The 16,124-nt window shown below is 39.6% G+C and overlaps 1 protein-coding gene across 2 annotated transcripts in view; it reads right to left on the reverse strand.

The window, feature by feature from the left end:
- The window catches only part of map4k5 (mitogen-activated protein kinase kinase kinase kinase 5), a 182,643-nt gene that overhangs the window by 48,659 nt on the left and 117,860 nt on the right, over positions 1-16,124 (reverse strand). For both annotated transcript variants that reach the window (XM_043697614.1, XM_043697612.1), the window contains exons 12-15: positions 11,811-11,924; positions 11,170-11,248; positions 6,225-6,283; positions 392-453 (exon numbers count right to left, since the gene is read on the reverse strand). In XM_043697614.1, coding sequence (XP_043553549.1) covers positions 392-453; positions 6,225-6,283; positions 11,170-11,248; positions 11,811-11,924 — 314 coding nt within the window. The remainder of the gene's footprint in view (positions 1-391; positions 454-6,224; positions 6,284-11,169; positions 11,249-11,810; positions 11,925-16,124) is intronic.

The raw sequence follows: 16,124 nt of genomic DNA on the forward strand, positions 1-16,124 counted from the left end.
CAAGTCTTGATTTGTCAAAAATGAGGTCTGATTACAGAAACAAAAAATGCTCCACTGTGAAGACAACTTTAAAAACGATTGTGTAATAAATCAACACAACTTTAACCGTAACCTTTCATTAACACTGCTGAATGGCATCCTTGTACACGGTTGGCCTAGCTGATAACAACTTCACGCTGACAGTAAAAAGCCAGTAATAGTGTGCAAATTATTTTCCAGCTTTTCTCATGAATTTTATCATAAAAATTAACATTTTCTTGTTTCAATGTGCATTTTTAGACTTCGCCACACTAAACATTTGTACACAACGATCAACTAATGAGCCACAGCTCTCTCAAGGAATATTATTCATCCTCCCAGAATAAGGATATTTGAAGTGTCATTTACTTACTTGTTTCCTCCATCTGCAAATGAGGTCCAGGATGAGCCAAATACTGTTTCTTTGGTTACCTCCTGTGCAACACATTTAACAGAAATTTCTTAACAGGTTTGTACAGCATTGCAATCTGAAAAACACACTTGTAAAATAAATGTTGACAGGGATTGATCAAGTCTTGCACATTCCTGTTATCAACATTAGATAATCAAAATTACAGTTGAAAATAAACAATTTATCTGATATATAGGGACAGAGGATAACCATGATAATCTAAGGATTAAGATTCAATAGGACCTTCTTAAACAATAAAGTACTCAATATTTGGTTTTCCAAGCCTAAACATTAAATTAAACAAACAATTTAAGCAATTTTCTCAAGCTGCTTTTCATGTTATTCATCAACTGTTCTATGGAAACTTGAGTAATAAATTCACTACTCGCTATGGCTGAATTGTTACTTTTTTATCCAAACAAACTACAATAAATTTCAATTTGGGTATTCCTAAAACAGATCACATCTATAGTTTAATACACTCATGTTAAAAATCCCAAATGACCAAACTCTGAAGGAAAGTAAATAAAACCAGTCAATAGTTGACAATTATTCATGCTGAAGGTTTTCTTTTCAAGGAAGCACCACATATGGCCTCAAAGATCATTAAAAAATTTTATGGTCTTCTATAAAAACATCTCTGAACAGGTGGACTAGAAAATACCTGTAAACTAGGAGCAAGATTAGGCCAGTAACACAAGCTGCTCTACCACACAGTAAGAGCCTAGCAGATCCAATTTGGCCTCAAATGCAATTCTTTCCACCCACAGTAACGTTAGAATCTTGACGAAGAGATTCAATCTACCTTGACCTTAAAAATATTCAAAGACTGCCTTCATTGACTCCTCCCAAAGAAAGTTGGAAGGACTCATGATCCTGTGGGGAATGGAATATATGTGGTAGACCACTTAGAATAGAGAGGAGGAAAAAATTCTTCACCCAGAGAGTGAACAACCTGTGGAATTTGCTATCACAAAAAGCAGCTGAAGCCAAAACATTGTATGATTTCAAGGAGTTGGATATGGCACTTGGCGCAAAATGGATCAAAGATTATAGGGAAAAGGTAGGGACAGGTGCTACAACATGGCAGTTAACCCTTCTGTTAATTAAACCAAGCACTCAGAAAAGCTTGCCTCACCTCGTAATCTGTTAAAGTGTGAGTGACAGAGAACTCCCAAGTTCCACTATTTAAAAAAAATCAATTTATTCGTTAACTCTAAAAGTGAACATTAAACAACAACTATTCATAACTCTAAGCCCACCTTTCTTTTAACTGCTTATTACCTGCCTCCAACTCTATTACAACATGCTGTTCCAATAAGACACTTACTAAAATTACATCAAGGCAGTACAGTGGCTCCGTGGTTAGCACTGCTGCTTCACAGCGCCTGGGGCCCAGGTTCGATTCCAGCCTTGAGCGACTGTTTGTGTTGAGTGTGCACATTCTCCCCATGTCTGCATGGGTTTCCTCCGGGTGTTCCGGTTTCCTCCCAGTCTAAAAATGTGCAGGTTAGGTGAATTGGCCATGTTAAATTGCCCATAGTGTCCAGAGATGTTTAGGTTAGTTGCATTAGTCAGGGGTAAATATAGGATAATAAAGAATGGGTCTGGGTGGGTTACTCTTCAGAGGGTTGGTGTGGACTTGTTGGACCAAAGGGCCTGTTTCCACACTGTAGGGATTCTAAGTTTCTAACTTAATTTCAAAACCACATAGCGACTGTTGTCTTTGGTGTCTGTCTTTCTTCTTATGGCTGAAGATCCCCCTGGGTGATCGTCTTTCTTTTTTACTGCAAAAATGTTTAACATGAAAAGGTACCTTTGATAGAGAGTGTTTCTCTCAATGGCAGTTGCTCTGCCTCCAATTTTCAAAAAAACCTGCATATTTATATCCCCAACATCAGATCGTCTCATTGGTTGGCAAAATAATAAATTCAAACTCAATTGGGGTTTAGTATCTTGGGGCAAAATTTAAACTGATTTGATAACAATTTGAATTTAACCAAACAGCAGCCAACCTCAGGGTATCCATTTCACAGCCAAATGCTATATATTTTCAATTTTCCAGTACACTCAGATAGCCATCTAGTCATCACAGGTGCTTGCAATCTCTCAGTTCAGAACACCATTCACTCTCTCAAAGGTATAGTACACACCTTCAACTTCATAACACAGACTATAGAGTTGGATGATAAGCCATGATTATAATGAATAAAGTGGACTCAAAGGGCCGAATGGCCAAAACATGCTCTTATTTTGTAGGTTTCATCTGTATCTGTGAAAGGCCCCTTATTTTACAACTGTGTCCCCAAGTTTGAGTCTCTCCCATAACAGGAAATAGCCTTTCAGCATACACCCTGTAAAGTTCTCTCAGGCTTTTGTATGACTCAATGAGATCACCTCATATGCTTAAATCCCAATTGATAGAGACCCAACCTCACACTCATGGCAGTTACGTCAGTCACGTGAAACCTTCCTGAACTGCTTCTTATGCATTTGAATTTTAAAATAAGGAGACCAAAACTGTACAGCACTCCAATGTGGCCTTATCAATGCCTTTACAACTACCAAAACATCCTTAATTATACATTATTTCCTCCTTGCAATAAATGACAACATTCCAATTATTTTCTTGATCATTGCTGAATCAGCATATTAACTTTTTGTGATTCATGTACTTGGGAGTTTTAATTTTTTTTCTATTTAAATAAAATGCTGCTCTTACATTGTCCCTGCCAAAGTTGGCTTGTTTACTTTTTCCTCCTTCCTTCATCTGTCATTTTTCAAATTTCTGCTCACTTTCACAATCCACTGACATTCATTGCAAATCCCTTGTGTTCCCTTCCCATTTTGTGTCATCAGTAAATTTAGTAATCATACATTTGATTTCTTCATCCAAGTCATTAACTTAAATTAGTTAATAGTTGACCGTCTCACACTGACCCTGGTAGTGCCTGACTTGGTACAGCTTGACAACCCGAAAATTGACTCATTTCTGAATATCATTTCATGTTAATATCTAATTCTCCATCCAGCCTGTTGTATTAGTTGCTACACCATGCTTTTCATTTGCAAAGTAATCTTTGGAGTGGCACCTTGTCTGGAAGTCCAACTACAGCATATCCACAGATTTTCCTTTACCCACATTGCTGGTTATTTCCTCAAAAAATCTCCACTGATTTTCCTTTCACAAAGTCATGCTGGCTCTGTACAACGGCATTTGTTATATCCTCTAAGAGGTTCCCGTATTGTCATAAAATACATGTCAAATTAACTGTAGTTTTCCTCTTTGTTATGATCCCCTACCACTTTTTTTGAATAGAGCAGTCACCTTTGTTACTTTGTAGTCTGATGAAGTCTTTCCATAATCTAGGAGATTTTGGAAATCTAAAACCGTTTCATCACCCATTTTTTTCAAGACCTTAGGATGAAGTCAATCAGGACCTGGGGATTATAGCTTTAGTTCAATACCACTAAAACGTTCAAGGTGATCCACACTGTAAGATGGAGTCACTCTACACTTGTTGAGAAATGTTAGTGAGTGAACAAGAATCTATACTCCTCCATCCATTGACTTTAACTTGGGCTTTAAACTCCAATCGGATATTCTTGCCACTGCTTGGAGTCGTGCTACCATAATATTTTCCAACTGCAGAATTTATAATGCAATGGTGAAACTGTGATTTACTAAGCATAAGGCAGGGGAGGGGGGTAGAAAGAAATCCTGCATACGTGCATCTACCAAACACAAAATAACTATTTCGAGAACAAAGACTGGGGAAAAAATAAATTGCATGATCTACAGATAATCTGTGTGTTAGATAATGAGGTTCTCTGCTGTTAAAGGAGAAGATTTGAGTGCAACTGTCTACAAAACAAGCATTTGAGATTTAGCCCCGATTCAAAGAATCATGACCCAACACTGGACAACCTCCATATCATGTCCACTGTTTTTCCAGGAGCTTCAAAACTTAGCAGTTTGAACAACTTTGTGGAACAAAAGGGAATTCCCTACATATAGTTTGCTAAAATAATTAATATCCTGTTGAATGGAATGTGCTTCAAGACATCACATATATTGTTACAAATTAATGGGCAGTTCACAAGTTTGTAGTATGTTTCGTACCCCTAGAACATAGAACATAGAACAATACAGCACAGAACAGGCCCTTCGGCCCACGACATTGTGCCGAACATGTGTCCTAGCTTAAGCACCCATCAATGTACCTATCCAATTGCCGCTTAAAGGTCACCAAAGATTCTGACTCTACCACTCCCACAGGCAGCGCATTCCATGTCCCCACCACTCTCTGGGTAAAGAACCCACCCCTGACATCTCCCCTATACCTTCCACCCTTCACCGTAAATTTATGTCCCCTTGTAACACTCGGTTGTGCCCGGGGAAAAAGTTTCTGACTGTCTACTCTACCTATTCCTCTGATCTCACGACTCTTGAATTCAATCCCTCTGCTAATGAACTCTAATACACCATAAGCCTTCTTACAAGCTCTATCCACCCGAGTGGCAACTTTCAAAGTTCTATGAACATAGACCCCAAGACCCCTATCACATCTAAATTCAGTGGGAAAGCTAGCCTTGGCTGATGTGTGCAATGTGCATCAGATTTCAACTTATGGCATATTGCAGAATGGAAACTTTACCCATTTAACAAAGCATGGCAACTTCTGCATGATAATTTACAAGCTAATGTTTCTACAATTATGGCAAAATAAGAGAGAAGAATTTGGCTAGTACTACCATGGCCAGTCAGAAATCTACAAGAATTTTATGAAAGGTTTATGATTTTAATGGACTGATTAATGCTTTTGAATCAGCTTCCCATGTTCAAAATAAAAAAAAGTTGCTATTTTATTTATTTTGACTAAATTAATACTTTTGCTAAAATAGCTGGTTCAGCCAATGAACTAAACCTGGTGGCCAAAGGGCTATGAAGGCTTAATTTTTAAAGGTTAGGAATGAGGTCCCAGAGAAACAGTGTAATCCTTTTGGATCATCTGTAAGGGCATATTCTGATTGCATAACACAAGCTTACATTTAGACAAGAATCAAACTAAATTTGCCACAACTTAGTGGAAGTCCTGGCACTGCAGGTTTTATGGATGAGGATAAAGCAGTAAATGTTTCCCATCTGAAATTCAGAGAACCTGATTCTTACGTAAGATCTTGATCCAATGGATGCATGCCCATGGGTCAACTGTCAAAATTTTAGATTGGATAGATGAATGGCTTATAAAGGTAAAGATGTGTTATGCACAAGACCACAGACCTTCACAGAACTATCTCCAGTAAATCGATATGTTCCCTAAATAAGGGACCAAAATGTTCATAGTTCTCCAGAACTGGTCTCACCAGTACTTTGTATAGTTGCAGTAAGACTTACCTACTGTAAAACTCCAGTCCTCTTGAAATAAGAGCCATCATTGTATTGGTCATCCTGATTACCTGTTGTACCTGCGTGCTAGCTTTGTGTTTTGTGCATAAGTACTCCCAAGTTCCTTTATGTTGCAGTTTGCTGTAGTTTCTCTCCATTTAAATAATATCCTGTTCTTTGATCTCCATTCCAAAGTGAACAACTTCACATTTTCCAAAGAGAACAATGTTTTTAAATTTTTACAATGCTGGGGATTTCTTTTTTTTTTAAATGTAGGATTCCTTTCCACAACTTGTGCAAAATCGCAAGCAATGTTTAATGTTCCTACACCAATTTAGCAATTATTTTCAAAGAGATTAAATTAATTGTCTTTTTAAGTAGTTAAAGGATGAAGTTCACACTTACCATTTCACAGTGAGCCTCAGTTTCTTTTCTTAATGGAGGTTCAAACTGAATTTTGTCAACTGCAAAATAATTACTAAAATTAGCTCCAAGGATAATAACAACGAAGACAACTAAAGTCAGAAGCTGCAACATGTGTGGGAGAGTGAGAATGAACACCAACTAGCCACAAAAAGACATGACCCACTCTCACTGGTATCCTTACATACAGATGAGGAAGAACACCACTTCAACTGAGACAACACATCCACCCTAGGACAAGCCAAACTAACATGCATGAGAAGTCCTAGAAGCACGGCATTCCAATCGGAACTCTATCAACATACACATAGACTTGGACCCTATTTACCATTCTCTAAGAAAAAGAACAGGAAACGATGCCACCAACCCAAGGAAACCTAAACACATGAATACAAAATGGGTCATGAACACGAGTACTTCACCAGAGGCTCATTGATGATGTTACCTAGTATGGTGATGAAATATCTGAAAACAAACCTTCCAGCTCACTGAGCAAACTTACACCCTTAGTTATTTCGATCAGGTTTCTGCCTTGTCAAAGAACTGAAAAAGCACTTCTCAAACTCATCAATGACATCCAATGCAAGTATGAGCATGACAAACTATATTTCTGCATCCTTCATTATCCACAGAGAAGCTTTGATGTGATTAACAATAGCTCCTTCCTCCAGGCTTCTCTGTTGTCATCTAGCTAGAGGGACTGCACTTGCATTGTCCTGCTATTCTCACCTGTTCTGCAATTACCAGATTTTCAGTGACTAAAAATTCTCTTTCATCTCCCAAAACATTACTTTGCTATTTTTCTGCCCTTATTTCTCATTGTAATGCACTTGGTCACATGACCCAGGAACATATCAAGTTCATATGTCGGGTGGTAACACCCAGCCTAGTGGCAACACATCTCTTTCAAATTCTCTAACATCTGATTTGATACACTGCTTGTCAGACAGCTGGTAGTGGGTAACTCAGAATTTCTTAAAGACAAAATCTTCAGTCCTCACATAAGCTCCATTTCTTAGTCAGTGACCCCACTCTTCTCCAAGGCAACTGAGTTTAAAAGAGGCCAGTTGCAATGTTGGTGCCCTGCCTGATCCCAAGAGACCAAAATCTAAGATTGTACAGTGTGTTTAAATGGGAAAAAAAAGATGTCACCACTTGTTAGAAAATAGGTTTGGACACTTATTAAACACTAAAAAGTTTTAATTTTCACTGGTTCAGTGTATAATTCTGAGATTTAGATTCCCAGTGTGTCAGGCAAATGCAGACTTTTCACCCCAAAAACCCAAGTTCCTGTGGTTAACAAGTTAATCAGAGCTGTTACTGTTTTATTCTGGAGAAGCTTGAACTGCAATTATCAAAACAAAGAACTTTTCACAAAGTAGGGATAATATTCTAATTTGATGTACTATACAAATCTGGATAAGTTAAACTGTTTGAAGTAGTATTTATCTACATTAAGCATCAATTACTTTGCTATTGATGTATGGATTTTAGTAAGGCATTTGATAAGGTTCCCCATGGTAGGCTTATGCGGAAAGTCAGGAGGCATGGGATAGAGGGAAATTTGGCCAATTGGATAGAAAACTGGCTAACCGGTCGAAGGCAGAGAGTGGTGGTAGATGGCAAATATTCAGCCTGGAGCCCAGTTACAAGTGGAGTTCCGCAGCAATCAGTTCTAGGTCCTCTGCTGTTTGTAATTTTTATTAATGACTTAGATGAGGGAGTCGAAGGGTGGGTCAGTAAATTTGCAGATGATACGAAGATAGGTGGAGTTGTGGACAGTGAGGAGGGCTGTTGTCGGCTGCAGAGGGACTTAGATATGATGCAGAGCTGGGCTGAGGAGTGGCAGATGACTAGTTCAACCCTGCCATGTGTGAGGTTGTCCATTTTGGAAAGACAAAAAAGAATGCGGAATACAGGGTTAAAGAGGGTGCAGAGAAGATTTACCAGGATGTTGCCTGGAATGGAGAGGGAGTCGTACGAGGATAGGTTGAGAGTTCTCGGCCTTTTCTCGTTGGAACGGCGAAGGATGAGGGGTGACTTGATAGGGGTTTATAAGATGATCAGAGGAATAGATAGAGTAGACAGTCAGAGACTTTTTCCCCGGGTACAACAGAGTGTTACAAGGGGACATAAATTTAAGGTGAAGGGTGGAAGGTATAGGGGAGATGTCAGGGGTGGGTTCTTTACCCAGAGAGTGGTGGGGGCATGGAATGCGCTGCCCGTGGGAGTGGTAGAGTCGGAATCATTGGCGACCTTTAAGCGGCATTTGGATAGGTACATGGATGGGTACTTAATCTAGGTTAGAAGTTCGGCACAACATCGTGGGCCGAAGGGCCTGTTCTGTGTTGTATTGTTCTATGTTCTATGTTCTAATTAGCTATTACAATTCCTAAATGATAAATGGAACACAAAACATCACAAAATTATAAATATGCTAGATTCTGCTACATCCATCATACCAAACATCAGAAGCCTCTTCAAGCGCAGCTACAAAAATGCACATTGACTTAACTTTCAGACGACACTTTGTAGCAGAATCTTCCATCAATAATTAACATTATCCATATAGGCAACATCCACTCGCCTACCCTCAAACAACTCAATGAAATTTGAGACAAAACATCCCCAACACAAAGCCACACTGACTATCCCTAATAAATCCATTCTTTTCCAAATGTGAGTGAATCCTGTCCCTAAAGAATCTTCTCCAATAATTTCCATAATACTGATCGAAGGCTCACCAGCCTATAATTTCCTTAGACTATTCCTGTTGCTCTACTGAAACAAAGGAACAACACTGGCCATTCTTCAGTCTTCAATCTTGACAGATCTTTGTATTCTTTATAGCCACAGACAAGGCTCCAGAAATCTGCTTCCTAGCCTCCCTCAGTATCCTGGAATAGATCCTCTCAAAAGTTAACAAAAATAGAAAATAGAAAATAGAAATTTAAGACTGAGCCAGGAAATTATCTAGTATGACATTAAGATTGCCTAATAAGTAGTTTCAGGCATTTATGAATTACATTTCAGATTGCCATCAGCACAAAATGAACAACACTCCTTCCCAAGAGTATTTAAGTTACTTTGTGAAAAGAAATGTTGCTGTGAGCCCATTTAAAGTAATTTTTCCCTCAAAGCTAGAATAAATGAACAAGTTACCAAAACCTTGTGTGAAGGAACAGGATAGTAAAGCAAAATAAGTAAAGCTTACTAACAATACCAATCAGCAACTAATTTTAGCTACAATCTAACAACTCCCCATTCAATTCCCAGGTTTTTAACATTTGAGCTGTGGTCAAATTAACAATTTTCCAAAGACCGAGTTACCGTTCTTTAAAACTGAAACCACTGCAAAATGTACAATGTCAAGAGGTTTTAATTATTCAGTTAAGTTTCCAACAAAAAAAAACCTTATATCAAGATTGTTTATCGATACTGAAAGATACAGCATGTACTTGTGATGCCACTGTTTAAAAAGGAAGGTAGACAAAAGATGGGGAATTATAGACCAGTTACCTTAACCTCTGTAGTGGGGGAAGATACTTGGAGTCTATTACCAAGGAAGAAATAGCAAGGCATCTTGATAGAAGTTGTCCCACTAGGCAGATGCAGCTTGAATTATGAAGGGCAGGCCATTCTTAACAAATAGTTTGGAATTCTATGAAAACATTACGAGCAAGGTGGGCAATGGGCACCCAGTGGATGTGGTGTGCCTAGGTTTCCAAAAGGCCTTCGACAAAGTGCTGCATAAGGAGCTGCTACGTAAGATAAAGATGCATGACATTAGAAGTATTAGCATGGATAGAGGATTGGTTGACTAAGGAAGCAAAGAGTGGGGATAAAAGAGTGCTATTCTGGTTGACAATCAGTAACTAGCGGTGTGCCGCAGGGATCAGTGTTGGGACCGCAATTATTCACAATTTATATAGATGATTTGGAGTTGAGGACCACACGTAGTGTGTCAAAGTTTGCAGATGACACTCAGATGAGCTGCAGAGCAAAGTATACAGAGGGCTGTGACACTTTGCAGAGGAACACAGATACTTTAAGTGAGTGGGCAAAAGTCTGGCAGATGGAATACCATGTTGATGAATGTGAAGTCATCCACTTTCGTAGGAGTAACAGTAAAAAGGATTATTGCTTGAATGGTAATAAGCTGCAGCATGCTTCTATGCAGAGGGACTAGGGTGTTCTTGCGCATGAATCACAGAGGGTTGGTCTGCAGATACTACAAGTAATTAGGAAAGCAAATGGAACTTTGTCCTTCATTGCTAAAGGGATTGAGTTTAAAAGCAGGGAGGTTATGGTGCAGCTGTACAGGGTCCCGGTGAGGCCACACCTGGAATACTGTATGTAGTTTGGGTTGCCTTACTTGAGAAAGGATGTACTGGACCTATAGGGGGTGCAGAGGAGGTTCACTAGGTTGATTCCAGGATTGAAGGGATCGGCTTAGGAGGACTGACTGAGTAGACTGGGATTACATTCATTGGAATTTAGAAGAATGAGGGGGCATCTTATAGAAACACAAAATTATGAATAGAGAGATGATTCCACTGATGAGTGAAACTCGGACAAGAGGGCATAGCCTCAAAATTATACAGCAGATTTAGGACTGAATTGAGAAGGAACTTCTTCACCCAGAGTGTTGTATATCTATGAATGCCCTGCCCAGTGAAGTAGTTGACACTACTTCAGTAAAATGTTTTTAAAGCGAAGATAGATTTTTTTGGAACAATAAAGGAATTAAGGGTTACAGTGAGTGTGTCAGTAAGTGGAGCTTAGTCCACGAAAAGATCAGCCATGATCTTATTGAATGGTGGAGCAGGATCAAAGGGCCAGATGGCCTACTCCTGCTCCTAGTTCTTACGTTTTGTACTGTATCAATAATAAGGCAAGGAATTGGCAAATGAAATCAAACACTCACAGTTAAGCTCGGACTGTGTCTTTTCTGCTCTCACGTTCTTGCAACTGGAGCGAATGGTATGAGGAACAGCGGAGAGTGACTGCAAAAGAAGGAAAGAGGGAATTACAATACAAAAATGTTAGCTCTTCGGTACATGGAACTTCTTGGGAGAGTCAAACAAGCATGATGCCAACAATGAGCCTTTAGCTTGCCACACTTGTTTGGCAAAATCATCTTTCAGGGGTTAATGATGAGTACATCCATTAATACACCCTTCCCATTTGGTACCACAGAAAACAGATTGAATGATTTGTAATTACAGGTCTTGAATTCTTAATTTAACGAACAGTATACATAGCTTGTTAACCTATTAATTGGCGAATGATCAGTGAAACTGACATTTCAGATTTGGGCAGAACATTGGCCAATCTCATTTTAGCTTTAGCCAGCTGCATTATTTGAATCTGGTTTGTTACCATACTGTCGTGTACACATTACAAAATGCTGGATTCCTTGGATTTGTCTTTGGGTTCAGTATCCTTCGTTTATTTTTTAAGGTCAATCTTTTTTAGTTAATTTAATTGATCTTCAATTTGCAGTATTATTCAAGTGGTGCTTTGAAAACAAGTAAACAAAATTGTTCTCTTCATGTTATTTCATACCTCAAGGTCATCATCATCTGCCTCGCTGAAATGGTGATTGTCAGGATTATTGACTTTGTCCAACAACTCTAATGCCAACGATTTGGATAAGATTGGTTGTGTTAGAAATGAATGCTAAAGAAGCAAAAATAAACAAATATGAATTCTCAAAAGAAAGTACTGAGTGAAGTTTACTGCTCATGCATTTTATAATCAAATGCCATGGACCTTAGGATCAATTACAGGAGCCAATCACTTCTTGAAACACTGCTAAATTACTGCAAAAGAAAAATACTCATTACAAGTTTCAGACTTAAATACCTTAACTACAGAAGTGCTGGTTATTCTTGCAAGTATTTTGATTGCCTTCAGTTCAGAACCATGATTGAATGATCCAATATTTAATTGTACAGTAGTTTAACTCAACAACTTGCATTTACTGACTTTAACATAATAAAACATTAAATATAAAACTCTGCTTCCGCCATACTCAAGATTAGATTAGATTACATTACATTACATTACAGTGTGGAAACAGGCCCTTCGGCCCAACAAGTCCACACCGACCCGCCGAAGCGAAACCCACCCATACCCCTACATTTACCCCTTACCTAACACTACGGGCAATTTAGTATGGCCAATTCACCTGACCCTGCACATCTTTGGACTGTGGGAGGAAACCGGAGCACCCGGAGGAAACCCACGCAGACACGGGGAGAACGTGCAAACTCCACACAGTCAGTCGCCTGAGGCGGGAATTGAACCCGGGTCTCTGGCGCTGTGAGGCAGCAGTGCTAACCACTGTGCCACCGTGCCACCCAGATTCAAGCAGCACATTCCAGATTCTAATCATTTAATGTGCATATACAACTAACGTTAAAAATCACACAACATCACAAATATAACAGACATTCTGCACCTCTGGAAATATTCACATAAAATATCTGATTCATACTCTCTACAAATACTTTCATATCCTTCCTGTAAGTGTGGTACCTAAACTTTGATAGTTCAGACCTGGCCAGCATTTTACAAAGTTACACCACAAAATCCTGCTTCCGTACTTTACTGCTTTATTTATAAACTCGGGAAACCTATGACTTCTTAACAACTTTCAATACCTGCCACATCACTTTCAATCATTTATAGCCTCAAGTCTTTCTACTCATGCACCACTTTCAAACTGTACTCTTTTTGTCTCTTCTTGCTTCTATACAAGTCAAAGATCACACAACACCGGGTCATAATCCAACAGGTTTATTTGAAACCGCTAGCTTTCAGAGACGTGCTCCTTCCTTAGGCAGCTAGTAAGAAAGAATACATCGGACACAGAATTTTACAGTAAAATATCAAAAGGGTCAGACAACTTATGTGAATGTATTCAACAAACCAAGATGGCTGTTATGTCTTGAATCCGTTAGACTTCAGATGTAGGTTTCAATTGAACAACATGTAAATCACTGCCCCAAGATAACATCAGGTTTTATCAGAATAAAGGTGACATCTTAGGTCATACAATGCATTTTAGGTGTGAGGCCATATGTTCGTATTTCATCCTGGAAGCAGATTGGTTTTCTTTAAAAAATAGGAATTTATAAAATGCCATACCAACTGACTATTTAGATTGTGCACTTTTTGAACAAAGTAGAATGTACCTGCAAATTCAAATCTGCAATTTCACCCAAGAATTTATATGTGTACGTGTATGCATTTGGGAGGGGTGGGGGAGGGAGAAGAGGAAGAGCGTGTGTTTGCATGTGAGAGAGAGAAAAAGAGAGAGAGAGAAAGAGAGAGAGAGAGAAAAAGAGAGCGAGCGAGAGAGAAAAAGAGAGCGAGAGAGAGAGAAAAGAGCGAGAGAGAGAGAAAAGAGCGAGAGAGAGAGAAAAGAGCGAGAGAGAGAGAAAAGAGCGAGAGAGAGAGAAAAGAGCGAGAGAGAGAGAAAAGAGCGCAAAAAGAGAAAGAAAAGAGAAGAGAGAATGGGGGGGGGGGGGGAAAGAGAGAGAGCGCGAGAGACGGCAAAAGAAAGGAGAGCGAGAGAGAGTGACAGAGCGTGAGCGAGTCTGTGAAAGTGTTTTTGTGTGAGAGTGCGTGTATGTGCCCATGTGTATGAATGTGTGACAGTGTAGAGTGTAGTGGGCTAAATAGAAAGAAACACAGCTTGTCTATGCCTTAAGTATCATTATTCTTCTCACACAGTTCACAACATTCCCAAATTAGGTGTAATCGGCAAATTTTGAAATTATTCCCTAAAAGTGCAAGATATTTGACACTGAATGACGTCACAGATTAGAGTACTGAACCAAGGAAACTTCAAACACACTTTAGACAATTATGCACTACTGCTATTTGCATTATCCAGACAATTTCACATCCAATTTGCTGCTGTCTCTCTCTTATCCCATAGGCTTCAACTTTGCTGACAAGCCAGTCATGTGGCAGTTCAAATGCTGTTCAGCAGTTAATCAACCTTGTTAGTTCAACAAAAACCCAATCTAGTTAAACACAAATTGTTCTCAACAAGTCCGTACTGGTTTTCCGTAGCTTAGACATTTATACGAATTGAATATCACGTGTACAGAGGCACAGTGAAAAGCTTTGTCTTGCAAGCAATACAGGCAGATCACAGAGTTAAGTAGCATAGATAAGTAAATAATAGGTAAACAGCAGCAAAATCGAAAACACAGGTACAGACAAATGTTCAGAGTTTGAGAGTCCATTCAGTATTCTAACAACAAACTGTTACAAAACTGGCTGGTGCACATGTTCAGGCTTCTGTACCTTCTCTCCGATAGGAAAGGTTGTAGAAAAACATTGCCAGGGTGGGAAGGATCTTTGAGAATGCTGGCGGCCCTTCCTTGACAGCGGGCCTGGTACATGGATTTTATAGATGGAAGGTTGGCCTTCGTGATTGTCCAGGCTGAGTTCACCACTCTCTGTAACCGCCTCCAATCTTAAACGTTACAGTTGCCATACCAGGTAGTGATACATCCAGACAGAATGGTCTCGATGGCACACCTATAAAGGTTGGCAAGGGTATTTGCTGTCATGCCAAATTTCCTCAGCTGCCTGAGGAAGAAGAGGCCTTGTTGGGCCTTTGTAACCAGTACATCCACATGAAGAGTCCAAGAAAGCTTGTTGTGGATGACCACTCCAAGGAGTTGGACACTCTCCACTCGCTCCACCTCTGTGCTGTTTAAATGTGTGGGCGGCATGAGTAACATCCCGCCAAAGTCAATAATGAGTTCCTTGGTTTTGCATTGAGAGAAAGGTTGTTCTCAGTGCTACATTTTTCCAGGTCTTCCATCTCCTGTCTGTAATTCGTTTTGTTGTCAACTGAGATTTGACCGACTATGGTGGTGTCATCAGTGAACTTGTAAATGGCATTAGTCTGGTATTTGGCAAAGAAGTCATGGGTATACAGTGAGTACAGAAAAGGGCTGAATATGCACCCCTCGGGGGCTCCATGTTGAGTGTCAGTGAAGGTGAAATACTGTCCCCAATCTTCACTGATTGCGGCCTGTGGGTCAGGAAACTGAGGATCCAGTTAGAGAATGGGGCTTGGTTCAAGTTCACTAAGTTTAGTAATCAGTCTTGAAGGAGTAATAGTGTTGAAGGCTGAACTGTAGTCAATGAGTAGGATTCTTATGCAGCTGTTCTTGGTGTCAAGATGTTCTAAGGAGAAGCGAAGGGCAAGTGATATGGTATCTGACGTGGATCTGTTGATCAGATAGGAAAATTGGAATGGGTCAAGAAGAGTGGGGAGGCTGGAGTTGATGAATGCCATGACCAGCACTTTCAAAGCACTTCATGACCACCAAAGTTAGGGCCACTGGGTAGTAATCATTGAGACATGCTACATGAGCCTTCTTAGGCATAGCGATGATGTTGGCTCTTTTGAAACATTCAGGAACAATGGCCTGCTGCAGAGAGAGGTTGAAGATGACAGAGAAGACCTCCGCCAGTTGATCTGCGCATGCTCTGAGTGCATGGCTTGGTACTCTGTCTGGTCCCATCGCTTTCCTTGGATTCACATGAAGGAAAACTGAACTGACCTCTGATGCAGTGACTATTGGGATAGGTTCGCCAGGACTTGTCAGAATAGGCGCTACCTCTTTGCTGAAATTCTGCTCAAAGTGAGCATGTGTTACAGCTCTTGATTTTTGTTTATTTTTATTATATTCTTTTATCAATTTTGGTTTGGAGCTGTGAACTGGAAGTCAAGGATGACATTTGGATTCTGGGTAACAACTTGCATTAAAAAAAGAAACCAAATAACCTTTGCTTATTCGGGAGGCCAAGCCTGGAACTCAATTGTAGGTTACTTTCTGATCAAAA

The sequence above is a fragment of the Chiloscyllium plagiosum genome, chromosome 10, assembly GCF_004010195.1.
Source record: "Chiloscyllium plagiosum isolate BGI_BamShark_2017 chromosome 10, ASM401019v2, whole genome shotgun sequence".
In the NCBI taxonomy this organism is placed as follows: domain Eukaryota; kingdom Metazoa; phylum Chordata; class Chondrichthyes; order Orectolobiformes; family Hemiscylliidae; genus Chiloscyllium; species Chiloscyllium plagiosum.